General features: G+C 49.2%; 1 protein-coding gene across 3 annotated transcripts; it reads left to right on the plus strand.

Annotated features, from left to right (window-relative positions):
- The first annotated feature begins 365 nt into the window (after window positions 1-365).
- Window positions 366-26,686, plus strand: B3GNT3 (UDP-GlcNAc:betaGal beta-1,3-N-acetylglucosaminyltransferase 3). Of its 3 annotated transcripts, XM_064280960.1 has the most exons (5): window positions 366-504; window positions 3,638-3,785; window positions 19,163-19,221; window positions 21,896-22,525; window positions 24,629-26,686. In XM_064280960.1, the coding sequence occupies exons 4-5, from the start codon at window positions 21,956-21,958 to the stop codon at window positions 25,178-25,180; spliced, it is 1,122 nt and encodes a 373-aa protein (XP_064137030.1). In that variant the 5' UTR covers window positions 366-504; window positions 3,638-3,785; window positions 19,163-19,221; window positions 21,896-21,955; the 3' UTR covers window positions 25,181-26,686. The 3 variants fall into 3 exon arrangements, with proteins under 3 accessions (XP_064137030.1, XP_064137029.1, XP_003413314.2); XM_064280959.1 differs by lacking the exon at window positions 3,638-3,785; XM_003413266.3 differs by lacking the exon at window positions 366-504 and having other exon boundaries at window positions 2,169-3,785.
- The last annotated feature ends 1,009 nt before the right edge of the window (window positions 26,687-27,695 follow it).

A 27,695-nucleotide genomic window follows, 5' to 3' on the forward strand; every position in this document is an offset into this window, starting at 1 on the left:
CTTTCCAGTTCTGGAATTTTCGAAACTCCTGCAGAGACCTGAAGCACCACTGGTTCGACCTGCCTCCCCCGCCCCCCATTCAATCATTTCTCCATCAAGCTCCTGTTGGGCCAATTGCTGCGCCAGGCCCCGGGCCCGGGACTGAGAAGGCAGCGCTTGGTGGTGGCCCGTTCTGAACTTGAATACCTCCAGTTGCAGGGCGCTCACTCTCTAGCGGCGAGCCCGACCCCGGTGAGAGTCTAGACCCGGGAGAGGGCAGCCAGGGCAGGGCAGGAAAGGAGTTGGGCCGAGAGAGGTGAGAGGGGAAGGGGCGGGGCCGGGAGGAAGGGAGGGACCTGCAGCGGGGGAAACTTCGCCCTCAGGAAACACGGCTCAGCTGGGGGGCCTGAAGGCAGCCGGAGGAAGGGTGGAGGCGGGACCTTGGCTCTGGGGAAAACTCGTCCTCCAGCTCGCGGGACCAGAGAAGCTCAGATACAGGCGCGGGGTGTGGGCCGTTGTCTGGGGGTGAGTGTTGGGGCCCTCTGGGGATGGTCTTGACGGTCACTTGAGGGGGGTGAATTGGGGCTCCAGGGAAGCCTCGGCGGGTCCCTGGGGGGTCGCCTCCTCCCACTTCCCAAGTCTCAATAAGCTCGATGGTTCCCCCATCGGTAAAAATTATTGTTAGGTGCGGTCCAGTCAGCTCCGGCTCATAGCGACCCTGTTGTACAATGGAATATAATTATAATAGTCTCCAGCATTTCCATGGCTGCTTGAAACCCTCCTGCACAGCTGGGGAGTGGAAGAGATCCGGAGCCCCTGGAGAAGGCCAGGGCTTGCGGAGCCCGCACGGATCCACCTGGGACCCCGCGGCGCCCTCTCACCCTGCAGGGCTGGGCTCAGACCCCATCCCAGCCCCTGGGACAGCCCGGCGACCCTGGGCGTCCAAGGCGCGAACCCAGACTCGCGCCCTCTTCCAGGACTGAGAACACAGGAGCCCAGGGTGCTCAGTATGCTTTGGCCTTTACTATTACTGTCTTCGTTGTTGTGGTGGTTGACATCTGGGGACTTAGGAGGGTCTGGGCAGACCGATGCCTGGGTCCCCCCAGGTGGAATTATTGTTGTTTTTTGTGAGGGCCACGGCTCAACCCCAGACTCTCCGAGTTGCCCCCTGCCACCAGGCATGGGGACACGGTCTGGGTTCCGGACCTTAATCAGGGGTGAGGCCAGGGTTCAGGTCCTGGATCAACCAGTGCCTGGCTGTGTGACTTGGGCAGGTTGTTCCTCGTCTCCTTTCGTGCCTCAGTTTTCCTGCCTTGAGGTGGAACAGTGATCTGGTTGCCTAGGATATTTGTGGCATTCTGCTAAGGAAAGCTTTTAACTTCTGGCCACTGGGACACCTCAGGCAAGTGGCTTTAGGTCTCTGAGCCTCAGTTTTCTCATGTGTCAAGTGGGCTTATGGCACAGGACTGTGGTGAAGGTAAATTGAGTCAATAAGTGCTGCATCCCGTCAGAGCCTTGTCGTAATTATACTAATAATAACAGTAATTTGTTGTCGTTGTTAGTTGCCATTGAGTTGACTCCAGTGCATGGTGACCCCATGTGTGCCCAGTAGAACTGTGTCCATAAGGTTTTCAAGGCCGTGACTTTTCAGAAGTGGATCGGCAGGCCTCTCTTCCGAGGCACCTCTGCGTATGTTTGAACTGCCAAGCTTTCAGCTAGCAGTGAAGCACTTAACCATTTGCTCCACCCCAACCCACTGCCGTCGAGTCGATTCCACCCAGGGACCCCAGTAGTAATAATAATTACATCATTAGCCCCGCTCTGGACCCTTCCATTTCCCAGGTTCCTAATCACCTTTCCCTTTGGGTCAGATTGTTTTTTTATGCTCATTTTCAGATGGGGAAACTGAGGACCCTCCTGTCTGAACCAGGTCCCCCAGCAGCCCAGATCTGGGACTCAGGACCCAGGGAGACCTGCCCCAGGTCTGGGCAGGTCCTGGGCCTGCTCCTTCCTTGCACCGACTGTCCTGTGGGTTCCTAGGCAATCCATGTCCCTGGAGTCAGGAGGAAGAGGTGTGGTCCCGCATGAGGCAGCAGGCCCCCACCTGGCCAAGGGGGCAGCTCTGTTTTTGCCCAGCGAACCCAGGTGCTCCCTTCCCCTCTTCCTCACCTGCAGGGTGTGGTGCCTCGTGTAGGTACTCTGGGTGTGGCGGAACTAAGACGGAGGCCTTGATCTTTTCTGCTGCAGATGAGCTGGCTGGACCCAGGGACCCCAGGTGGCTGGGCAGAGCCAGCACAGGAGAAGCAGGTGAAGTCTCACCAGGCAACTTCTCTTCCTGCCACTGGCCTCTGAGGCCCCCACAAGCTAGAGAGCACACCTATTGCTGTCCCTTCTCCTGGTGGGAGTCTGGCTTGAGTTAATTGTCTCCCATGATGGAGAGCTCACTATCAGCATAGCAAACTAAGGGAAGCCCCTGTCACAGGATGGTTCAGGGCAGGGACTGGTCCCCATTCAGGCTTCCTCAGATGAGTTCCTCGATCACTCTGTACCTCAGTTTTCCTATCTGTAGCGTGGGGCTCACACAGCCCTCCTAGTGCAGGCGTGGACTTTAGATGAGCAAGTGGTAGAAACACTGCACACAGGACCTGGCTGTTAACTCTAATCCTAATTACGTGGCTCCATACATTCCCGTTAGTGACGTTTTCGAAAGACGAATATAATGTGCATAGCTTGAAGAATGTCATCAACATCACTGAATATAAATAATAATAATGTGAATATCCTGGGGCCCTGAGTAGGGGGACTGATGTGGGGGCTGACCAGCCTGAGAGGCTGAGGGTCCAGGAAGTTCCTGGAGGAGGAATTTGTCTTGTCCATCGTCTCTCTGTCCCCCATTAGCACACCAGCTCCACTAGCATAGGGGTTTTCAACACTGTCTTCATGGTGCCCCCAGAACCTGGACTGTCACCTGAGACCACAGTCCCTGCCTCAGCCCTGGATCAGGGGAGGGTCAGAGGGGAACTGGGAGATGGGGCATGCCTCTCCGAGCCTTAGTTTCCCTGCCTAGGAAATGAGCCCAGAGCTGCCCTTTGAGACCCAGCTGGCATCTGTTCTGGGGCATTTATCCTGCTGTAAATCTCTTCCTGGATCCACCCCAGAAGCCCCAGTCAGTTCCTGAAGGTGAGAGGACCCTGTTCGTCTTATGAATCACCTCTGGTGAGGCCTGGGGACCTGGAAACCCAGAGCAGGAAGGTCTGAAGTCCTACCCAGCCCCACCCCACCCCATTTCCCCACCGTATCACCAGCTAGCCTTTTACCAGAGCGCTGGTGGCACAGTAGATAAGAGATTGACTGCTAACTAAAAGGTCAGTGGTTCAAGTCCTCCAGGTGCAGTGGTTAAGTGCTAGGCTGCTGACTGAAAGGTCGGTGGTTCGACCCCACAGATTATAGCCTTGGAAACCCTATGGAGCAGTCGTACTGTGTTCTATAGGGTCGCTATGAGTTGGCGACTCTTTGGCAATGGATTTGGTTTAGGCTTTTACATGCATGCATACTGGGTTTATATCTACATAAATCCACGGGGCATATGGTTTTACAAAGTTAGGTTCTGGCCTTTGTGACATTTATCTTTATTAGGACTTTTTGTCTGTTTACAAAGGCAACTCATATCCGTTGTGAAAAAGGACCAGCCTGCCATTATAGTGAAGCGAGGCTGGACTGAACTTGTGGGACCTGCCTTCCGGGTTCAAATTCCACCAGCCCTCCCGGCTTCTGTGGGGGTTCTGTGGCTGTGTGCCCTTGGGCAGGTGGGTACCATCTCTGTGCCTCCCACCCAGCTGGGAACTGGAAACAGTCCCTCCACCCCCGCAAGTCTCAGTGAGCATCACGGGGGCTCTCCCACGGGCGAGGGCTCACATGCTTCCCTGTCAGCACCCCCAACTTCCTCCTGAGTGTTTCTTCACCCACCCTCCTCTCTGGAGACTTGTCTTGTCCACTGCCTCTCTGTCCCCCATTAACACACCGACTCCTTAAGCACTGTGGTTTTTCCACTGTGCCCCCAGAATCTGGACTGTCACCTGGCATACACTAGGTGCTCAATGTGTGCTCAGACCAGTCAGGTGTGAGCAAGTGGGAACACGGCTGCTGCGGGGGTCACAAACAGTTAAGCACTCTACTAGCTGAAAGGTTGGTGGTTCAAACCCACAGGACCCACCCAGACACACCTCGGAAGAAAGAACTGAGCATCTGTCTCCAAAAATTCAGCCATTGAAAACCTTACGGAGCAGTTCAATGCTGCATCCCTTGGGTCATCGTCCTGAGTCAGAATCGACTCAGCTGCAGCTAAAAACAATACATTGGGGCTTCGTAAATGATGACTCCTGCTAGGAGCTGGTCCTTGGCCCTCCAGCCTTTTTCTAGCTTTATACCCAGCAGTGGGGGCCTTCTAGATGTTTCTGTCACCCCCACCCCTCAGCCTTGACTTTCCAGCAGCCTTGGAGTGTTCCAGGGCTGGATCTAGATCCCAGGTGAGAGTCTGTGGGACACCTTGAAGTGATAACAACGACCTCAAAACACTGGTTTTCAACTCTGGCCTGGTCCCTGCCTTACTGTGAGGGCAAGAGATCCAAGGGTCCGGCATCCATTCAGTGGCCAGGTTGGTGGCACTGAGGCCCAGGATGTCCTTCCTCAGCCATTCCTGGTGCCACCACAGCCACTTTCGCTGCTGGACAAGGGGGCGATGAGCCCTCATTTCCCGATGAGGAACCTGAGACCCAATGAGTGGGTTGACCAGAGTCACCCAGCCAATCAGGGGAGCCCAGGCCTGGGGGATCCGGATACTTGCACTCTCTGAACGTCAATTTCCTCATCTGGAAAGTGGGAGCATTGTGTGGGGGATCACCTTGACATAATGGAGATCTCCAAGTCAGCGTCAGGAGGGCCCCCATGGCAATGGGATACAGCAGGGCACAAGGGGGCAGGTTCGTGTCTGATGGTGTCAGCAAGGGTGAGGGGGCATTGCCATTCGGATCCCCTGTGTCCCTTTCAGCTGTGCCAGTCTTCTCAGCCTCCTGGCAGGTGGTGACAAGAACTGAGTTGAGGGGGACAGAAGGTGCCCAAACCCACACATACCTTGGACAAGGGCTTGGATGTCACCTATGGGTATGAGCAGAGAACACAGGCAAGAATAGGGTGTGGTGCTATGGATTGCTTTTATGTGGCCTTTTTCACCATCTTCTTATAACTCCCACCAAATGACTGGGTGAGACTATGCAAATGAAGTGCTTGTGGCCCAACAAGGGGAATGGACAGCATGCTAATTAACGCAAATACAGGGGATAGCACCCTTGTGGGGGTGGTGGTGGTTGTCCTTGTTTTCAGGTGCCTTCAAGTCGAGTCTGACTCATAGCGACCCTCTCTGTATGACAGAACGAAACACTGCCCAGTCCTGCGCCATCTTCACAATCGTTGTTATGCTCGAGCCCATGGTTGCAGCCACTGTATCAACCCAGCTCATTGAGGGTCTTCCTCTTTTTCACTGACCCTCTACTTTACCAAGCACGATGTCCTTCTCCAGGACTGATCCCTCTTGATAACACGTCCAAAGTATATGAGATGAAGTCTCACCATCCTCACTTCTAATGAGCATCTGGTTGTACTTCTTCCAAGACAGATTGGTTCATTCTTTTGGCAGTCCATGGTATGTTCAATATTCTTCACCAACACCACAATTCAAAGGCATCAGTTTTTCTTTGGTGTTCATTATTCATTGCCCAGCTTTCACATGCGGAATAGGCAATTGAAAACACCATGGCTGGGGTCAGGAACACCTTAGTTTTTAAAGTGACATCTTTGCTTTTTAATGCCTTGAAGAGGCCTTTTGCAGCAAATCTGCCCAATGCAATTCATCCTTTGATTTCTTGACTGCTGCTTCCATGGGCGTTGGTTGTGGAGCCAAGTAAAATGAAATCCTTGACAACTTCAGTCTTTTCTCTGTTTATCATGATGTAGCTCATTGGTCCAGTTGTGAGGATTTTTGTTTTCTTTATGTTGAGGTGCAATCCATACTGAAGGCTGTGGTCTTTGATCTTCATTAGTAAGTGCTTCAAGTCCTCTTCACTTTCAGCAAGCAAGGTTGTATCATCTGCATAATGCAGGTTGTTAATGAGTCTTCCCAGAATCCTGATGCCACGTTCTTCCTCATATAGTCCAGCTTCTTGGATTATATGCTCAGCATACAGATTGAATAAGTATGGTGAAAGGATAGAACCCTGACACACACCTCTCCTGACTTTATACCACACAGTATCCCCTTGTTCTGTTCAAATGATTGCCTCTTGATCTATGTACACGTTCCTCATGAGCACAATTAAGTGTTCTGGAATTCCCATTCTTCGCAATGTTATCCATAATTTGTTATGATCCACACAGTCGAATGCCTTTGCATAGTCAATAAAACACAGGTAAACATCTTTCTGGTATTCTCTGCTTTCAGCCAGGATCCATCTGACATCAGCAATGATATCCCTGGTTCCACGTCCTCTTCTGAATCCAGCTTGAATTTCTCAAAGTTCCCTACTGATGTACTGCTACAGCTGCTTTTTGATGATTTTCAGCAAAATGTTACTTGTGTGTGATATTAATGATATTGTTCTATAATTTCCACATTCTGTTGGATCACCTTTATATTGATAGGCATAAATATGGATCTCTTCCAGTCAGTTGGCCTGGTAGCTGTCTTCCAAATGTCTTGGCATAGACAGTGAGCACTTCAGTGCCGCATCCATTTGTTGAAACATCTCAGTTGGTGTTCCGTCAATTCCTGCAGCCTTGTTTTCCACCAGTGTCTTCAGTGCAGCTTGGACTTCTTCCTTCAGTACCATTGGTTCTTGATCATGAGCTACCTCCTGAAATGGTTAAATGTCGACCAGTTCTCTTTGGTACAGCGAGTCTGTGTATTCCGTCCATCTTCTGTGATGCTTCTAGTGTCATTCAGTATTTTACCCATAGGCTCCTTCACTATTGCAAATCGAGGCTTGAATTTTTTCTTCACATCTTTCAGCTTGAGGAATGCTGAGCATGTTCTTCTCTTTTGGTTTTCTATCTCGAGGTCTTTGCACATTTCATTGCTTTGTCTTCTCAAGCTGCCCTTTGAGATCTTCTGTTCAGTTCTTTTACGTCATTTCTTCCATTTGCTTTAGCTATTCTATGTTCAAAAGCAACTTTCGGAGTCTCTTCTGATATCCATTTTGGTCTTTTCTTTCTGTCCCATCCTTTTAATGACCTCTTGCTTTCTTCATGTCCTTGATGTCTTTCCAGAACTCATCTGGCCTTTAGCCATTAATCTTCAATGCGTCAAATCTGTTCTTAAGATGGTCTCTAAATTCAAGTGGAATATACTCAAGGTCGTACTTTGGCTCTTGTGGGCTTGTACTAATTTTCTTCAGCTTCATCTTAAACTTGCATATGAGCAACTGATGGTCAGTTCCGTGGTCAGGCCCTGGCCTTATTCTGACTGATGATGTTGAGCTTTGCCATCATCTGTTTCCATAGATGTAGTTGATTTGATTCCTGTGTATTCCATCCGGCAAGGTCCATGTGTATAGTTGCCCTTTATGTTGTTGAAAAAAGGTATTTGCAGTGAAGAAGTCGTCCGTTGTGCAAAATTCTGCTGTGCTATCTCCGGCATCCTTTCTATCACCAAGGTCATATTTTCCAACTGCCAATCCTTCTTTGTTTTCAACTTTCACATTCCAATCACTAGTAATTTTTAGTGCATCTGATTGCATGTTCAGTCAATTTCAGGCTGCAGAAGTTGGTAAAAATCTTCAATTTCCACATCTTTTGCCTTAGTGGTTGGTGCGTAAATTGAATAATGGTCGTATTAACTGGTCTTCCTTGTAGGTGTATGGATATTATCCTATCACTGACAGCGCTGTACTTCAGGATAGATCTTGAAATGTTCTTTTTGGCAACAAATACAATGCCGTTCCTCTTCAGTTTGTCATTTTTGGGGGTGGGACCATGCAAATAAGGTGTATGAAATGCTACCAAGGGGATTGGTCAATTTTGTCATCCTTTTAGCCTTAAAATGAGCCATCCAGAGGCAGACCATGTAGGGAGACCTCACTACCACCAAGAGAAGATGGGACTGGAGTGCGTCCTTTGGGCCTGGGGTCCCTGCACTGAGAACCTCCTAGACACAGGAGATAGAAAGAGAGCTGTGATGGCACAGGATGGCGAGAAGTGTCAACAGAGAAACTGTGGCAGCAAAGCCAGGAGACTGGCATGAGACAGCACAGTGGGGTTCCTGGCCCATTGAGTAAGGTGGTTACAGTGGGTGTGCCAATCCACGGAGCGAGAGAGCTGAGCACATTATGGCAGGAGGATTGCTGGTGGAATGGAATGCCTCTGGGCACTTGTCTATGGAGCTAAAGAGCTTTGTAACACTTGCCTGAGGAGGGCAGAGGCTAGGCTGAGGGGCTGAGGGCCAGAGAGAGGCCTGCCTGCAGGCACAGCTGAAAAGAGGCTGTCCAGATCAAAGAACTGTATCTTGATTTGTAACCTATTACTTCCCTCCTGATAAACCCCAAAACCATGAGTATTGTCTGTGAGTTCTGTGTGGCCATTGCAATGAGTTATCAAACCGAGCAGACAAGTAGAGTGCCATGGGAGGGACGGCTGGTGTCAGAATTGGAAAAAAGTTTGGAGGGAGAAGGTATGCCTGACCTCTGCCTCATAGGGCTCAGCTTTGGGCTATTGATCTTGATTCTCCTACCCTCTCGTGAAGTTAGAGGAGCCCAGATGCCCCTGCCATGCCATTTTTACGGGAAGTCACCAGTGGAGACCCCAAATTAATCCTGCTTAGTGATCTGTGTATCTAAACTAGTAAGTTGCCATTGAGTCAATTCTGATTCCTGGTGACTCTGTATAACAGAGAGTAACTCTACGCCCCAGGAGTTTCAATTACTGAGTTTTTGGAAGTAGATCACCAGGCCTGTCTTCTGAGGTACTTCTAGGTAGACTCGAGGCTCCAGCCTTTAGGTTAGCAGCCAAGTGCTTAGCTGTGTGCACCACCCAGGGATTCTCTGTGTATCTGTTGTTGTAGTTGGGTGCTGTTGAGTTGATTCCATGACCAGCCTGCGTGACACAATAGAGCTGCCCAGTAGGGTTTCCTAGGCTGAAATCTTTATGGGGGCAGATTGCCCGGTCTTTCTCCTGTGGAGCCACTGGTGGGTTCGAAGGGTCAGCCTTTTGGTTCGCAGCTGAGCACTTTAACCATTGTGGCACCAGGGTCCTTTCTGTATATCTAGTGCTTCATTAATATTCAACAATTCATTAATATTTAGGACTTAACATATTCAGCATCCATGAAGATTTGGTGCCTTGGAGCTGTTCAGTGGCTTGTTAATATTCATCATATTAATATTCATTAATTCATCATAAATATATGCTTTGGAAATATGGATTGTTACTTTGCAGGTATTTCGTATACTGTTATAAATATCCGGCGTCTCCAGGTGAATATTTAGCGCCTCTTTGTATATAGGTGGCACGAACGGTTTATGCTTGACTATGATTAACCTAAATGTTGGTGGTTTGAGCCCACTCAGCTATGCTACAGAAGAAGGGCCTGGCAATCTGCTTTCATTAAGATTACAGCCTAGAAAATCCTGTGGAGCTCAGTTCTACTCTGTAACACATGGGGTCACCATGAGTTGGGTGGGCTCATATCCAGTAAGTCATTAACATTCAGTACTTTTTGCACATTGAATGTGCTGTAAATATTCTAGAAGTGTGAATAGTCGGCTGTTTAGAGCATTAGGAATATTTAGGGTCAGAAATATTGGGGGCTTCTTGGTCCTGTCCTCCTAGGCTCCAGGTGGGACTGGTTTAAAATGGAGACTAGTATAACGGGGGGCGGGGCATCACAAGCATCTTTCCCTCCTGTTATAAACACTAGTAAGTGCCACTGTGTGCCCTGGGCTGTGCTGGGCGTGGGGACACACTATGGGGGACAAGACGCCTGGCCTCATCTCTGGGCTCCCAGAGGCTGGCTGGGGAGGCGGACAGGAAAGAAGCAAGTAGATTTCCCAAGTCCCATGGTGATTATCTTAGTTTCCTAGCGCTGTTGTAACAGAAATACAAGTGGGTGGCTTTAATAACGGAAATTTATGTTCTCATAGTTCAGGATGCTAGTGGGTCACTGTGAGTCAGCATCTACTGGATGGCAATAGGTAGGGTTTTAGCTCTAGGGGAAGTCTGTCAGGTCTGGGGGAAGGTCCTTACCTCTTTCAGTTCCTGTTCCTCCTTCCTTGGCAATCTCCAAGCAGCATGTGTTTTCCCTGACCTGTGCTTCCTTATCTCTGTGTCTAGTCTAAAAGAAAAAACCAAACCTGCTGCAGTCGAGTCCATTCCAACTCATAGCCACCCTATAGTAGAGAGTAGAACTGCCCCATAGGGTTTCCAAGGAGCCGCTGGTAGATTCAAACTGCTGGCCTTTTAACCACCGTGCTACCAGAGCTAAAAGTGGTGGTTTAGGACACACCATACACTGGTAATGGCTTCATTCACATGACAAAGAAAATCCTATTTCCTAACTGGGTCACGTACACGCATATCTTATTGTTAGTTTCTGCTAAGTTGATTCCGACTCATGGGGATCCCATGTGTGCAGAGTAGAACCGCGTTCCCTAGAGTTTTCAAGGTGGTGACCTTTCAAATGCAGATCACCAGTCTTTTCTTCCAAGGTACCTCTGGGTGGGTCCGAATCACCAACCTTCCAGCTCAAAGTTGGGCACGTAATCGTTTTTGCCACCCGGGGACTCCTCCACAGATATAAAACAAACAAACAAACCAAACCCGTTGCCATCAAGTTGATTCTGACCCCTAGTGACCATATAGAACAGAGTAGCACTGCCCCACAGGGTTTCCAAGGAGCACCTGGTGGATTCAAACTGATGACCTTTTGGTTAGCAGCTGTAACTCCTAACCACTATGCTACCAGGGTTTCCATCCACAGATACAGGAGTTAGGATTTACAACACATATTTTGGGGAGACACAAATTAATCCATTACTGGGGAATACTGCAAAGAACGGCAAAGCTGGGGTGGGGCGGGGTGGGATGCAGGATGGTGATTTGTCCTGGAGGCTGGGGCCTCTCTGAGGATGTGGCATTTGGGCTGAAGACCAAGGAGGAAGACCTGGGGGTGGGGGGCATCCCAAGCAGTAGGAGCAGCCTATGCAGAGGCCTTGGGGCAGGAGACACCTGACTCTCCGCCAAGGACAACAGGTGGCTTTTCTGCACTGGGGGAAGTGGCTTGGCTGGGTGTGATGGTGACGTTACACCAGTGTGTGGAGGGCAAACAGACTAGAACAGGACTGGCTGGTCTGGTGGTCCCGGATGTCACTGCCGGATGTCACTGCTGGGACCCTGCACACGTGGAAACCGCATCAGTGGGTAAAGCTCCTCCCTCCCCTCCCCTCACATTTGAAAGCCAGGAAACAACCACCCCAAGAGAAGTGCAGAGAAGATAAGCCACATGCAGATGACAGACTGAGGGACTCATTTTGCATTTATCGTGCTTTCCATTCCAGCACATCCCAACAGCTCTCCCCTGAACTGGGTTTCCCACTGCCCCTGGACACCCCCATCTGGAAGGCTCAAAGGCTTCCCACATTCTGTCCCTTTGGCCTTTCCTTTCCATCTGCCCTGTGTCTATGTCTTCTCCTCTTCATATGAGGATACTTGTCATGAATACAGGGCCCACCCTAACCTAGGGTGATCTCATCTGAATTATTACCTGGGTTACTTACATCTTCAGTGACCCTGTTTCCAAATAAGTTTCCATTCTAAGGTTCCGGGTATACCTGAATGTTTGGGATTACTATTTGACCCAGTACATTTACCTTTCAGCAAAATAAATTACATGCAGTTCCCTAAACAGAACACCCCTCCAGGCCTTTGCACTTACTGTTCCCTCCACTCGAACTCCCTTTCTCCCTGTGGTGAATCCCTATGCATCCATCAAAGTCTCAATTTCAATATCTCTGTCCCTTCTGGCCCAGCCCTGACCCTGCAGGTGTCCAACTCTGTCTCCCCAACACTGAGGGCTCCTGGGGCTCGGATCTAGGATTGAGGCTAAAGCCTGGCAACCTTGCATATTTGTTGAATGAATAAGTGAATAAAGAAATGGTTTTCATATATGCGTTTTGGGATAAGAGCTTTTAAGACCTTTCTCAGGTCTTCTCGGGGCAACTTGCTGAGCCTTATGTTTGCCATCTGTAAAATTGGGGGTGTTGCTATATTTCCCCCCAGAGTTATTCAGACCCCCATGAACTTCAGAGCAAGCCACTTTTGGGGCCTTAACAAGTCCAATCATTCTGTTTCATGGGTGAGCCTGTGGGTAGCAGGCAGCAGAATCTGGGATCAGGGAGTAGAGACTGGAACCCATGTCTGAGTGGGGTTTCCCATCAACCACCCAGCCACACTTGGTGAAGGTCCCAGAATTGCAGCTCTGTAGCTTGGAGGAGGCACAGCTAAGAGGCATCTTGTCCTTGAGGAAGCTGCCTTGACCCCAGGCTAGGCCCCTGTGAGCCCCTTTAGACTGTTGGATCCATGAAGATAGGCTGGCCTCAGTCACTGTCTGGGGCGTGGCCCAGACAAGTGCCCAGTAGGTTTTATTAGACAAATCAAGTGAACCTTCATCAAGCTCAGCCTTGCTGAGAGGAATACCTGGAGTTTCTCCCGTCAGCCTGGATGTGGGCAACTGTGAGAATGGCAGCACTCCCTGCTTGGGGTTTTAAGAAGTGTCCGATGAGTTTTATTAGATAAGAGCTGTTAAGACAGGAGGGAGATCTTGGCTGCATTCATGAAGTACTATGCAGGTGGAGGGAGGGGAGCAAGCCTCCCCTGCCAGGACCCTTGTGGGAGCTCGGGGACTATGTGTGGGATCCCTTTCTTTAGAGAAACCATAAATACAGGGAGAAACATGTTGAGGATGCAGGTAGCCAATAAAGGGTTAAATGCCTCATATGCAAAGAGTTGTTAACAATAAACAACAAAGGAAAAAAGTCACAAGGATACATTGCTGTTGTTAGGTGCCATTGAGTGGATTCTGACTCACAGCAGCCGTGTGTACAACAGAAGGAAACGCTGCCTGGTCCTGCACCATCCTCATAATCATGGCTATGTTTGAGCTGGTTGTTGCAGCCACTGTGTCCGTCCATCTTGTTGAGGGTTATCCTCTTTTTTGCTGACCCTCTACTTTACCAAACATGGGCCCTTCTCCAGGGACTGGTCCCTCCTAATAACATGTCCAAAGTATATGAGATGAATTCCTACCATCCTTGTTTCTGATGAGCATTCTGGCTGTACTTCTTCCAAGACACATTTGTTTGTTCTTCTGGCAGTCCATGGTATATTCAGTACTCTTTGCTAACACCATAATTTAAAGGCATCAATTCTTCTTCCTTATTTTTTGCCCAGCTTTCACATGCATATGAGGAAATTGAAAATGCCCTGGCTTGGTGACAGACACAACTTAGTCCTTAAAGTGACATCTTTGCTTTTTAATGCTTTAAAGAGATCTTTTGCAGCAGATTTGCCCAATGCAATGCATCTTTTTTTGTTGTTGTTGCTGCATTGTTTGATTTCTTGACTGCTGCTTCCATGGGGGTTGATTGTGGATCTAAGTAATATGAAATCCTTGGACAACTTCAACGTTTTCTCCGTTTATCATGATGTTGCTAATTGGTCCAGTTGTGAGGATTTTTGTTTTCTTTATGTTGAGGTGTAATCCATACCGAAGGCTGTGGTCTTTGATCTTCATTGGTAAGTGCTTCAAGACCTCTTCACTTTCAGCAAGCAAGGTTATGTCATCTGCATATCACAGGTTGTTAAAGAGCCTTCCTCCAATCTTGATGTCCCATTCTTCTTCATATGGTCCAGTTTCTCGGATTATTTGCTCAGCGTACAGATTGAATAAATTTGGTGAAAGGATACAACCCTGACGCACACCAAGGATATGAGCAGACATTAATGGAAGAATAAAACTAAATGTCCCTCCTGAAAGATTCTATTTTGACCTGACACCCCCCCATCTCAGTAATATGAGCTATTTAGTAGTAGCTCCATCTCACACCCCCAAACCCAAAACCCATTGCCGTAAACTCATAGTGACCCTGTAGGACAGAGTCGAACTCCCCCACAGGATTTCCAATCTTTACAGAAGCAGACTGTCACATTTTTCTCACTTGGAGCAACCTTTCAGTCAGTGGCTGAATCTTTAACCCCTGTACCACCAGGGCTCCTTCTCAATCCCCAATGCCCAGCTTTGGCCGAGTTATAAATATTCCTTCTTGCTGAGGTATCTTCCTTTGTTTCCGAGCCTTTTCTTGGAACTTACAAAGCACCTAGCCAGTAAATTGATCCCCATCCACTTAGGTTGAATTTTTTATTTAATACATGTTTAACGAATATGTAAATAGCATACAAATAATTCATAATAATACCACATATGACGAATTTATGTAAACCTCTATCAAGGTTCTTTGCTCACCCCTGCTTCTCCCCCTCAACTCCCTCATGCTGAGTTCTCTATTTCAGTTTCCGTATTTGTCTAGCTGGGGCAGGGCAGGCGGAAGGTCCCTGATCTCAGGACTATTGACATTTATGGTTGTTAGTTGCTGTCATGGATTGAATTATGTCCCCCCCCCACACCAAAATGTGTGTATTAACTTGGTTAGACCATGATTCCCAGTATTCTGTGGTTGTCCTCCATTTTGTGATTGTAATTTTATGTTAAAGAGGATGAGGATGGGATTGTAACACCCTTGCTCAGGCCACATCCCTGATCCAAAGTAAAAGGAGTTTTCCTGGGGTGTGGCCTGCACCACCTGTTATCTCTCAAGAAATAATAAAAAGGAAAGGGAAGCAAGAGTTGGGGACCTCATACCACCGAGAAAGCAGCACCAGGAGCAGAGCGCATCCTTTGGACCTGGGGTCCCTGCACCTGAGAAACTCCTCTCCCGGGGAAGATTGATGATAAGGACCTTCCTCCAGAGCCGACAGAGAAAGCCTTCCCTGGAGCTGACGCCCTGAATTTGGGCTTGTAGCGTACTGGATTTTGAGAAAATAAATTTCTCCTTGTTAAAGCCATGCACTTTCTGTTATAGCAGCACTAAATGACTAAGACAGTTGCCATCAAGTCAGCTCTGACTCATGGTGACCACATGTGTAACAAAACGAAATGTTGGCCTGGTCTTGCGCCATCTTCACGATCTTTGTGGTGACTGTTGAGTCAATCCATCTCCCTGAGGGTTTCCCACACCTTCACTGGCCCTCCACTTTACCAAACATGATGTTGTTCTATAGCTCTTGGTCCCTCCTGGTGATGCATCCAAAGCAAGCAAGTCAAAGTCTTGGACAATGTTCTGTGACCCGTAGGATTTTCATTGGCTGCTTTTTGGAAGTAGATTGCCAGGCCTTTTTTCCTGGTCTGTCATAGTCTGGAAGCTCTGCTGAAACCTGCCCATCTTGGGTGGCCCTGCTGGTATTTGAAATACTAGTGGCCTAGCTTCCAGCATCACAGCAATACGGAAGCCACCACAGTGTGGCAAGCTGACAGATGGGTCATGGAGGCTGGCCCATTCTCTGTGGTGGGGGCCGTCCTGAGCCCTGTAGGGTGTTGAACAGTACCCCTGGCCTCCACCCACTTGCTGCAAGTAGCATCCCCCTCCCCTCAGTCCTGGCAATCAAAAATGTCTCCAGACATCCACAACTGTGCCCTGGGGCAAAATCACCCCAATTGAAAAACACCGGTTTCAACTCCAACTGCAGATGGGGTAGGGGGTGAATCACCCTCTAAATTTTCATAGGACCTCCGTGTATTTCTTCCCAGACAGTGAGCATCCCTTGCCTAGATTCCGGATTACCACCCTTGTCTCCCAGCTTCTTGGGGTCTCTGGCTACTAGTGTGGCCCAGGAGAACTCCAAGACTTCTCTGGTTTTATTTCTCATTTGGAAACTTGGTTTCTCTGCTGAAGCTTGTGAGGTTTTTCCCATACTTGGAGTTGAGAATCTGCCAGGCCTGGTGAGGAGCCAGTCCCCTCATCATCCACCTGGACCCTGGGCCTCTCTTCAGCTCAGGAAAATCTCCTTCTAGGACTCAACTCATTCCTCTTTTTTGTTTTTTGCCTTTAGATTTTTTTTTGTTGTTGTTACAGATTTGTTGTTCTTAGGTGCCCTAGAGTCACTTCCAACTCATAGCGGCCTTATGTCTAACAGAAGGAAACACTGCCTGGTCTTGCGCCACCCTCACAATCATTGCTATGCTTGAGTCCATTGTTGCAGCCACTGTGTAAATCCATCTAGTTGTGGACCTTCCTCTCTTTCAACAACCTTCTACTTTACCAAGCATTATGTCTGTATAAACAGCATGTGGGCAGCGTCCAACCTCCTCTAACTCACAAGGGGGAAGGAGAATCAAGATCAACAGCCCAAGGCTGATTCCTATGAGGAGGAGGTCAGACATGTCTCCTCCCTCAGCCATCTTTACCAACTTTGACACCAACCGTCCCTCCCACAGTACTCTCTACTTCTCTGCTGAGTTTGATAATTCATTGCAATGACCACACAGAACTCACAGATCATGCTCACAGTTATGGGGTTTATTAGGGAAGTAACAGGTTCCAATTCAGGCTCAGGAATAGTCAAGGAGACAGTTCTTCCATTAGGACAACCTCTGCCCAAAGGCACTCAGCTTTCTCTCTCTGTGGGCCTAGAAGCCCACCACTCTGTCTCCTGCTACCGGGTCTCTCCTGCCGGGTCTCTTCTGCTGCTTCTCTACTACCAGTTCTCACTGTCTTCAAGGTTACAGCTTGCTCTCTGCATCCTGGGTCCAGGAGCTTCTCAGCACAGGGATTCCAGGTTCAAAGGACATGCTGGCTCCTGGCTGTTCTTCCTTGGTGGTGGTGGGTGCCTCTGGATAGCTCACCTCAAGCCCAGCGGGATGGCGAAACTGACCAATCTTTTTTACCATATATGCACAGTCTCACCCAATCACTTGGATGGGAGTTATAAGACCATGGCTAGAAAGGCCACACCCAAAAATTATCTGTCACATCAAAAGGTCCTCCTCCAGGGACTGGTCCCTCCTGATAACATATCCAAAGTACATGACATAAAGTCTTGCCATCCTTGCTTCTAAGGAGCATCCTGACCGTACTTCGTCCAAGACAGATTTGTTCATTTTTCTGGCAGCCCATGGTATATTCAATATTCTTCACCAACGCCACAATTCAAAGGTGTCAATTCTTATAAATTTACTAAGATACAATTCACATACCATGCAGTTCATCCATTTAAAGCCCACATTTAAGTGGCATTTAGTACTTTCACAATCTTGTACAACCACCACCTCTGTCTAGTTCTGGAACATTCCCATCACCCCAAAAGGAAACCCTCATCCTCATTAGCTATCACTCCCCATTTCCTTTCCTCTAAGCCCTAGGCAACCACACCTGCACTTTCTGTCTCTGGATTTGTCTGTTCTGGACATTTCATGTAAATAGGATCAGACAATGTGTGGTCTTTTGAGTCTGGCTTTGCTCATTGAGCACCATGTTTTCACAGTTCATCCGCATCCTAACAAGTATCAGCACCTCACCCTTTTTTGTGGCTGAGTGATATTCCATTATTTGGATACACCATTTTGTTTATCCACTCATCCGCTGGTGGCCACTTGGGTTGTATCCACCTTATGGCTGTTGTGAATAGTGCTGCAATGAACATGCGTGTACGAGTTTCTGTGTGCACACATGGGATTCAGTTCATTATTACATCTCATTCATCAATTCACGGTCTAATTCTAAGACCCCTCTTACTGACCTTTTGGGTCTCCCTCCAAAAGGCACACCCCTGGGCTGGAAGCCAAGTGAGGGGTGTGGAATGGCCCTGTGCCGTATGCAGCAGCCACGAGACAGGCCCTGTGACCATGATGCTGGGCCCTTCGGCTCTTCCAGCTCCCCCAGCTCACTCCTGTCTCAGGGCCTTTGCACCTGCTCTGTCTCCCTTACCCCAGACCTCAGCCAGGCTGACTTCTCTTTGCCACTCATGCCTCTGGTCCAAACCAGTCCCCCAGACCCCATCTACTCATTTGGTTTTTGTCACCTCCTGTCATTTCATTGTTTGTTTAGTGTTGTCTCCCCCTGGAAAGCGTGGGCTCTCTAGGGGCAGAGGATTTTGGGTGTCTGGTTCTTGTCTGATGCTCTGTCCCCAGTGCCCAGGAAGTGTCTGGTACATAGGTGGAAGGCGATGAACATTATAAAATTTAAAAAGTTGTTTATTATACATTTTAGGAGGTAAGGACCCCCTAGGTAGAGCCAATGGTTAAGCACTCAACTACTAGCTGAAAGGTTAGTGGCTCAAATCCATCCAGAGGCACCTCGAAAGAAAGGCCTGGCGATCTACTGAAAGGTCACAGCCTTGAAAATCCTATGGAGCACAGTTCTACTCTGACCCATGGGGTTGCCATGAGTTAGAATCGACTTGATGGCAACCAACAACAACATTTTAGGAAGTGGAAAATGCTATAGAAAAAAGAAAAAGTAGAAACAGATTGGGAATCAGAGCTGCCAGTGAAATGGTGTGCCCTAGGAGGGCCTCTCTGAGAAGGGAACATTTGTGCAAAGCCTGGAAGGAGGTGCTGGAGCAGCTTTGCAGAGATTCAGGGAATAGCATTCCAGGCAGAGGGAACAGCCAGTGCAAAGGCCCTGAGGCCAGACTATGCCCAGAGTGTTTGAGACTAAAACCCCACAGTAAAATCCTACACTAATACTCTTACTTGGGGTGGATTCTCCCCTCCCCTCATTTTTACATCCAGGAAACTGAGGCTGAGAGAGGTCAAGCTGCTTCCCTGGGGTCACACAGCAGTAATGGGTGTGTGGTCTGAGCCTCTTTTGGGCTGCATATTCACATCTGGCTGAAAAGGCCATGGCTGGGCAGTGAGCAGGGACAGGGCTGGGCATGTTGGGAAGTGGCCTCAGGGATCAGGTTGGGGGGGGCGTGTCCCCAGCTCCAACTCTAACTCCTGGGCTCAGATGGAAAGAAGAAGAAGCCACCCGCTTCCTTATTCCCAGACAACTGCCAGGTAGAACCTACTGACTGCTCCATACTGTTCCAGGTGCTGTCGGGGAGATCAAGGCAAACCCAGCCAACACAGACATCCCAAAACAGCCTGAGGTAAGTGTTGAGGTTCTCATATTCATTCAACAAACACTCATTGAGTGAGTGCTCACTACATGCTGGGCACTGGGAGCCCTGTGAGTTGGGGACTGCTTGGATGCCCACTTTATAGCTGGAGAAACTGAGGCCCAGGGTATGGAGGGCACACAGCCAGAAAGTGGTGGAGTCGAGAGTCAGTCTCAGGAGTTGGGTTCTAGCATCTGTGGTCTTGAATTCTGGGGTTTCCTGCACCTTTCAGGGATGTGTGAATAAATGTTTGTTGAATGAGTAAAACCTGCCTTGAGTCTAATCTAGCATTTTCATGCTGCGCTGGAACGTAGATCCTCAAATTCAGGTCTGGGAATCAGCACAGACACGACCTTTCCAGACAAAAGAACACTGAGGGGACCCAAGGAGGCTGGGGAAGAGATCTGGAGGGGAGTACCAAGAGCTCTGTCTGGGTGTGGAAAAGAAAATCTTCCATAAAGGGGACATTAGAGCTGAAGTTTTGAAGGGTGCACAGGAGTTTGCCAGACAGAAAATTAAGAAATTTACTTTTATTAATGAATTCATCAAACTCTGCCTCCCCATCTGCCTGCTTCATGCTGGGCATTGCTAGGACCCCCAAGGAGCCCCTAGTCTGGGGGAAGATAAACCCAGACACAGATACCCCAAGATTTGTGGGACCAGGGCTGAGCCAGAGGGAGAGACAGCGGCTGGAGGTGCCAAACAGGACTCTTGCTGAGAGATCAAGGAGTGCTTATCAGGGGAAGGGTCATTTGAAATGGGTTTTAAAGGAAGAATAGGAGTTTGCTAAGGAAGATTCTGAGCTCAGCTTGGGACTTGTTGGGCCTAAGGGGGTCTTTGAAGAGCCAGAGGCCATACTAAGACAGAGGACCATTAGAAACACAGTCAAGAAGAGTGGCGAATGGTTGGGCCAGAAACCCAGAAGCTTGGAGATTCCTGGAAGGGTAGGTGAAAAGGGAAGCAGGAAGATCCCCAGCAGCTCTCAGCTGAATTAAGGGGGGCTTTCCTGTCTTCTTTGGTGCAGCATTTTCACCCCCAGGGAGGCTCCTGGGCCATCTCCAAGGTGGGAATATGGGAAGGACCAGGATGGGTGAGGAGATTCTGGGCATGCTGAGTCAGGGGGACCCACCTTGGTGTCTCCATGTCTCAGTGTCCACTCTGTCAAATGAGGTGGTGGCAAAAACATTTAACCTCCAACAGGGTCTGAGCACCTTTCAGAGCCAACATAGGTTGGGGTGCTGGAGAGGTCCTGTGGGGTCTGATGAGGGTGAATTTCAGCATTTTACCAAACTGAGCAACTGTACGGGTGCAACCAGGTGCTAGGGTCCATGGGGGTGTGTATGAGTATCCTGGGGCTGCGGTAAGGGAAGCACCACAAATGGTGGCTTAAAACCACAGAACATACTTGCTCACAGTTCTGGAGGCGAGAAGGCCAAAGTCAAGGTGTCATCAGGGCCACACTCCGGGATCCTTGTTGGCTCCAGGCGGCCCTGAGCTTGTGGGTGCATCATCCCACTCTCTGCATCCGTTGTCCCGGGGACATCTTCCCCGTGTGTGGGTGTGGGTGTGGGTGGGGATGTGGGTGGGGGTGTGGGTGGGGGTGTGTGGGTGTGTGTGGGTGTGTGGGTGCGTGTGTCTCCTTTTTTTGTGCAATGTTATTTTTTTATTATGGCAATTTTTAAAAATTTTATCGTGGTGAAAATATACATAGCAAAACATACGCAGTCTCAACAATTTTTACATGTACAATTCAGTTATGTTGAATACCTTCTTCAAGTTCTGCAGCCATTCTCACGATCCTTTTCCAAGTCACTCCACCTCCATGAACATAAACTCAGTGCTCCCTAAGCAAAAACTCCCGTCTCCTTCCCAACCCTGGTAACCACTAATAACCTTTGGTTTCTGTATATTTGCTCATTTCATGTAAGCGAGATAATATAGTATTTGTCCTTTGGCGACTGACTTATCTCGCTCAACACGGTGTTATCAAGGCTCATGCATGTCCTGGCATGCATCAGGACTTCATTTCTCTTTATGGCTGAGTAACATTTCATTGTGTGTCTAGACCACATTTTGTTTGTCCACTCATCTGTTGATGGACGTTTCTGTTGTGTACACCTTTTGGCTCTTGTGAAAAATGCTGCAAAGAACACTGGTATACAGGTTTCTGTCTGCATTCCTGCCTTCACTTCTTCAGGGTACATACCTAGTATTGGGTTTGCTGGGTCATATGGTAATTCTCTGTTCAACTTTTTGAGGAACTGCCAAATTGCTTTCCAAACGGGCTATATCTTCTCTTTTATACCACCAGTCAAATTGGATTAGGACCCGCCCTACTCCATTATGACCTCAGGTTAGCCTAACGAATAACATCTGCAAACATGTTATTTCTAAACAAAGTCACATTCATACATTCACAAGTGGTGGTGGTGGGGGGTGAGTTGGGGACTGCTTGAATGCCCATTTTATAGCTGGGGAAACTGAGGCCCAGGGTATGGAGGGCACATAGCCAGGAAGTGGTGGAGTCGAGATTCAACCCATCTTTTGGGGGGGGCACACAATTCAACCCCAACAGCATATAGTTCAGGGAAAAACCAAAACCGTTGAGTCAATTCTGACTCAGTGACCACACTTCACTGGATTCAGCCAGCTTTGTTCTCCACAGGAGCAGCCAGGGGGCCTCCTCCCACGACCTCAGACCTCCGCCAGACCCTAACCCGGTAGGATGAGGTGGTGGCTCCTGCGAGCCAAGGTGGGCTTGACCCTGGTCCTGGGTGCCCTTACCCTCCTCTTCCTCCTCAGTCTGCCAGTGTCGCCACCCGCCTCTCTGGTCCCGGAGGAGTCGCCTGGTAGCCTCAAGGCCGGGGTGACCGGGCTCTCAGTGGCCTCACGCCCACGGCCTGCTCCCTGCCAGGCAAACTACTCGGCAGCCTCCCACCCAGAGTTTGCAAAGCAGCCGGAGCAGGTGCGCAACTTCCTGCTATACAAGCACTGCCGCAACTTCACGGTGCTGCAGGACGTGCCCCTGGACAAGTGCGCACAGCCGGTATTTCTGCTACTGGTGATCAAGTCGTCACCTGCCAACTATGAGCGGCGCGAGCTGGTGCGGCGCACGTGGGGCCGTGAGCGCCAGGTGCTGGGCGTACAGCTGCGCCGCCTCTTCCTAGTGGGCACCGCCCCCGACCCGCTCGAGGCCCGCAAGGTGAACTGGCTGCTGGAACTGGAGGCGCGCGCGCATGGCGACATCCTGCAGTGGGACTTCCACGACACCTTCTTCAACCTGACGCTCAAGCAGGTGGGCAGTGTGGGGCCAGTGGTCACCTGAAGGGGCCACCTGTCCTTCCTACCCAGATTGCCACTTCCTGCTGTACCCATCACTGTGTTCACTGTTCCTCCCCACGGGGAGCCTGGGAGAAAGGGATGGCTGGGGCAAGATCGTGAATCCAGGCTGGGGGGGTATGGTTATGAGCATGGATCTTGGAGCAGGATGACGCGGTTCGAATCTGGAGTATGGGGGATGGGGGGGTGGCAGGTTAAAAGCACAGATTTTAGAGCCCAGTACCCAGGGTTTGAACCCAGGCAGGGGAATGGTGGCAGAGCCCAATGGCCCAAGTTCAAATCTGAGCTCTGCTTCTTACTGGCTGTTTGACCTTGGACGAGTCTATTCACTTCTCTGTGCCTCGGTTTCCTTATCTGGCAAATGGGATATTAATTAGACCCCCACTCCCACCTCCAAGGGCTGTTGTGAGAATTATAGGAGATGATAATTATAAGGGAGTTAAGCACGTAACTGCTAAACAAAATGTTGGCAATTTGAACCCACCCAGAGGCAGCTCAGAAGAAAGGCCTAGCTATCTGCTTCCAAATGGTCTGAACCAAAAAAAATCAAACCTGTTGCCGTCGAGTCGTTTCCAACTCATAGCAGTCAGCCTTGAACACCTGTGGAGCACAGTTCTACTCCGCACTCAAGGAGTTGCCATGAGTCAGAATTAACTTGCCAGCAACTGGTTTGGGTTGTTTTTTTTTTTTTTTTTTCGGACCAGTGCTGTAATCTCAACTAACATTCGTGATGAAGACAACAATGATGATGATGGCGTGGGACACGTCTCATTTATTTGTTCAGGTGCTAGCTTTCCATGAAGGTTGATTCTGTGTCTCTTTCACTCACCTCTATATCCCCAGTGCCTAGAATAGGGCCCAGCGCACTGTAGGTGCTCAATAAAGACCTCCAAGAGGTAGAGAGACTCCTGCCCATCTTGTAGACAAGAAAGTGGAGGTTCCAAGGACCTACCTCAGGCTGGTGGGTGGAGCAAGCAGAGTCAAGACTATGTGTTGAAAAGGGGTCCGGGGCAGACTCCTGCTCATAGTGAATGCAGAGAGGCCTAGGTTTGAGATCAAGCACTGCTATTCTGCTGTGAAATCTTGTTCAAGCACCTTCCCTGGGGAGCCTTCATTGCCTCATGTGTAAATGGGGTTAAAAACCATGCCCACCTCCTAAGGTTGCATTAAGGATTTGAGGTAGGGCAAGCGTTGAGCACAGTGCCCAGCACGCAACAAATGCCCAGTCCAAGTGGATTATTATGGGGGAAACTGCAGCTGGGATGGGTGGAGGGGCACACCACTCAGCATGCCATGTTCACAAAATAAAACGCAGAAGTGTGTGGTAAATGGCAACCTGACAAATATGAATCAAGCACTGATGAAGTGCCAGCCTTACTCTGGGTGCTGGGAAAATGGCACACATAGGAGGGACACAGATCCCACCCTGGGAGAGTCACAGTGGGGGAGGCGGATGTTAAATAACAATCACACATTAATTATTTAACCATAGAGCTCAGGCCAGGCAGGGTTGGAAGAAGTCACAATAAATGTAAATGTAACAATTTTTCAAGCACTTCTCAATGCTTTGCAGAGCACTGTCTGTGAATCTTCATATCCCAGAGGCAAATCCTATGATGGGACCTGTTGGAGAGTTGGAAACTGAGGCACAGAGAGGGGACAGAGTCTAGTGGAAGAAACAGATGTTGAATAACAGGCACACAGTTAATTATTTAATGACAAAACTCAGGTCAGGCAGAATCAGAAGAAATAACAAAAATGTAAACATGACAATTTTTTAGCACTTCTCAATGCTTTATGGAGCATTGTCTCCATAAATCCCCAACAACACCGTGGAGGCAGGTCCTACAATGAGGCCTGTTGAAGAGTGGGAAACTGAGGCACAGGAAGGGCCAGTCACCTGCCAAGGTTACCCCACAGGGAAGGGTCTAGAACCCAGGCCACTAGACTGGGGGACACGTCCTTTCTCCAGCTCCCTGGGCTGAGGCAGTTGACTAGGACACCAGAGCTGATCACCCCAGCCCTCAAACTTCATGTGTTCTACCCGCTCCACCTGCAGGTGCTGTTCCTACAGTGGCAGGAGACACGATGCAGCAATGCCAGCTTCCTGCTCAACGGGGACGATGATGTCTTTGCACATACTGACAACATGGTCGCCTACCTGAAGGATCATGACCCCAGCCGCCACCTCTTTGTGGGACATCTGATCCAAGGTGTGGGTCCCATTCGGATTCCTTGGAGCAAGTACTATATACCAAAGATAGTGACACAGGAGGAAAAATACCCACCCTACTGTGGGGGCGGCGGCTTCCTGTTGTCCCAATTCACGGCCACCGCCCTGCGCCGGGCTTCCAGTGCCCTGGACCTCTTACCCATTGATGATGTCTTCCTGGGCATGTGCCTGGAGCACGAGGGCCTAAAGCCCACCAGACACAACGGCATCCGCACGTCAGGCGTGCAGACCCCCTCGGCACGTGTGCCCTCCTTTGACCCCTGCTTCTACAAGGATTTGCTACTAGTGCATCGCTTTCTGCCCTATGAGATGCTGCTCATGTGGGATGCACTGAGCCAGCCTGAACTCTCCTGTGGCAAGCGGACACAGGTATACTGAGGCAGCGCTGGGACCATCAGCCTCCATACCCATTGGAAAGGGCAGCACCTTCCTCCTAGGATGCTAAAACCTTTGTCCTCCTTAGTGCCTAGGAATAAGGGAGTACCAAGGAGAGTTTGGTGAATGAATATTCTCTCTGACAGACTCCTACACATCCTTCAAAACACCAGAATCCCAACTGGAGGGACCTCTGAAAATATCCATTTCCTTTCAGTGGCTACTGAAGGAAGCACCTCTCCTGTGGTCCCAGCTGCTGCTTTATCGATGCCATTTGGATCGAGGTCCTATTTCCTAGCCCTGACTTTTGTCACAGACTTGTTCAGTCCTTAGTAGTGAACTCACAATGGTTAATGGTGGAGGAGTTCAGCCACAGTTCAAGGCAACCCAGGAACTTCTGGGTCCATGTGGAGCTGAAGTGAGAAGCATCCTTCAGCTTGGAAAAGAGGGGTCCTCCTCTTGGCCCCTGGCCCATCATAGACCCTTCAGGTGGTAGGAGGAGCCAGATAGCCACTCCCTTCTTGCTGTAGTATCAAGTGCTGTAATGGTGGAAGCACTGGGCAGAGGAGGGAAACTGTCCATTTCAGGTAACAGAGTCCCCAATAGGACCCTGCCTTTGAACCTGGGTACCCCAAGAATTCAGGGAACAGTGTTGGGGCTGGAAGGGTCTTCACTGGGCCTGAGGCCAGCACACATGGTCACCCCAGAGCCCAGAGAAGGGGAGATTCAAGTCATTAGGTGGCCCCGAGCTCTTTGAAATGCTAGGCCTAGCCCCCAGCCCAGCATGTCTCACAGTCTGGGGAGGTCCAAGAGGGCTGGCGACCTCCAGCCCCACTGGTCTCAGGCAGGTGTATGGGGCTTGGGCTTCATGGGCATTTGTGGGGGGACCTCAGTGGATTGAGCACTGGGGATTGAGTTCTCAGGGAATAAAATATTTCTTGAAGACGTAGATGCTCTTTTTTAAAAAAAAAACAATTTACAAGTTTTAATATAACCCAGTCTACATTCATCCCTAAAAGTTTCCTTTCCGGTAGAAAATTTAACCAGTTAACCAGTTGCCATCAAATCAACTCGGACTTGTGGTGACCCCATGTGTCAGTAGAGCTGTGCCCCATAGGGTTTTCTTTTCTTTCTTTTTTTTTGAGAAAACCATTATTAAGTTCTTAATTTTATTTATTTTTTATTTATTGTGTTGTTGAGAGTATACACACCAAAACATATACCAATTCAACAGTTTCTACATATACAATTCAGTGACATTGATTACATTCTTGGAGTTGTGCAACCATTCTCACCCTTCTTTTCTGAGTTGTTCCTACCCCATTAACAAATTCACTGCCGCTAAGGTCCCTATCGAATCTCTCAATTTGCTGTTGTCAATTTGATCCCATAGAGATAGATCTTAAAAGAGCATAATGCTCAAAGCAGACATTATTTGGTTTTAAGAAGGCTTCAGGGGGTATTTTTGGTCTAAGGTTTAAAAATTATCTCAGGGCAATGCTCCATAGGGTTTTTTGTTTTTTTTTTTTTAATAATTTTTATTGTGCTTTAAGTGAAAGTTTACAAATCAAGTCAGCATCTCACACAAAAAACCATATGCACCTTGCTACACACTCCCAATTACTCTCCCACTAATGAGACAGCCTGCCCCCTCCCTCCACTCTCTCTTTTCGTGTCCTTTTCACCAGCTTCTAACTCCCTCCACCCTCTCATCTCCCCTCCAGGCAGGAGATGCCAACACAGTCTCAAGTGTCCAGCTGATCCAAGAAGCTCACTCCTCACCAGCATCCCTCTCCAACCCATTGTCCAGTCCAATCCCTGTCTGAAGAGTTGGCTTCAGGAATGGTTCCTGTAATGGGCCAACAGAAGGTCTGGGGGCCATGATCACCAGGTCCTTCCAGGCTCAGTCAGACCATTAAGTCTGGTCTTATGAGAATTTGGGGTCTGCATCCCACTGCTCTCCTGCTCCCTCAGGGGTTCTCTGTTGTGTTCCCTTTCAGGGCAGTCATCGGTTGTAGCCGGGCACCATCTAGTGCTTCTGGTCTCAGGATGATGTAGTCGCTGGTTCATGTGGCCCTTTCTGTCTCTTGGGCTCATAATCACCTTGTGTCCTTGTTGTTCTTCATTCTCCTTTGATCCAGGTGGGTTGAGACCAATTGATGCATCTTGGATGGCCACTTGCTAGCGTTTAAGACCCCCGACACCACTCTTCAAAGTAAGATGCAGATCCCACTTTGAAATGTGTTGTCTGGGGTCCTAAATGCTAACAAGCGGCCATCTAAGATGCATCAATTGGTCTCAACCCACCTGGATCAAAGGAGAATGAAGAACAACAAGGTCACACGATAACTATGAGCCCAAGAGACAGAAAGGGCCGCATGAACCAGAGACTTACATCATCCTGAGACCAGAAGAATTAGATGGTGCCTGGCTACAACCGATGACTGCCCTGACAGGGAGCACAACAGAGAACCCCTGAGGGAGCAGGAGATCAGTGGGATGCAGACCCCAAATTCTC

The sequence above is a fragment of the Loxodonta africana genome, chromosome 3 (genome assembly GCF_030014295.1).
Source record: "Loxodonta africana isolate mLoxAfr1 chromosome 3, mLoxAfr1.hap2, whole genome shotgun sequence".
In the NCBI taxonomy this organism is placed as follows: domain Eukaryota; kingdom Metazoa; phylum Chordata; class Mammalia; order Proboscidea; family Elephantidae; genus Loxodonta; species Loxodonta africana.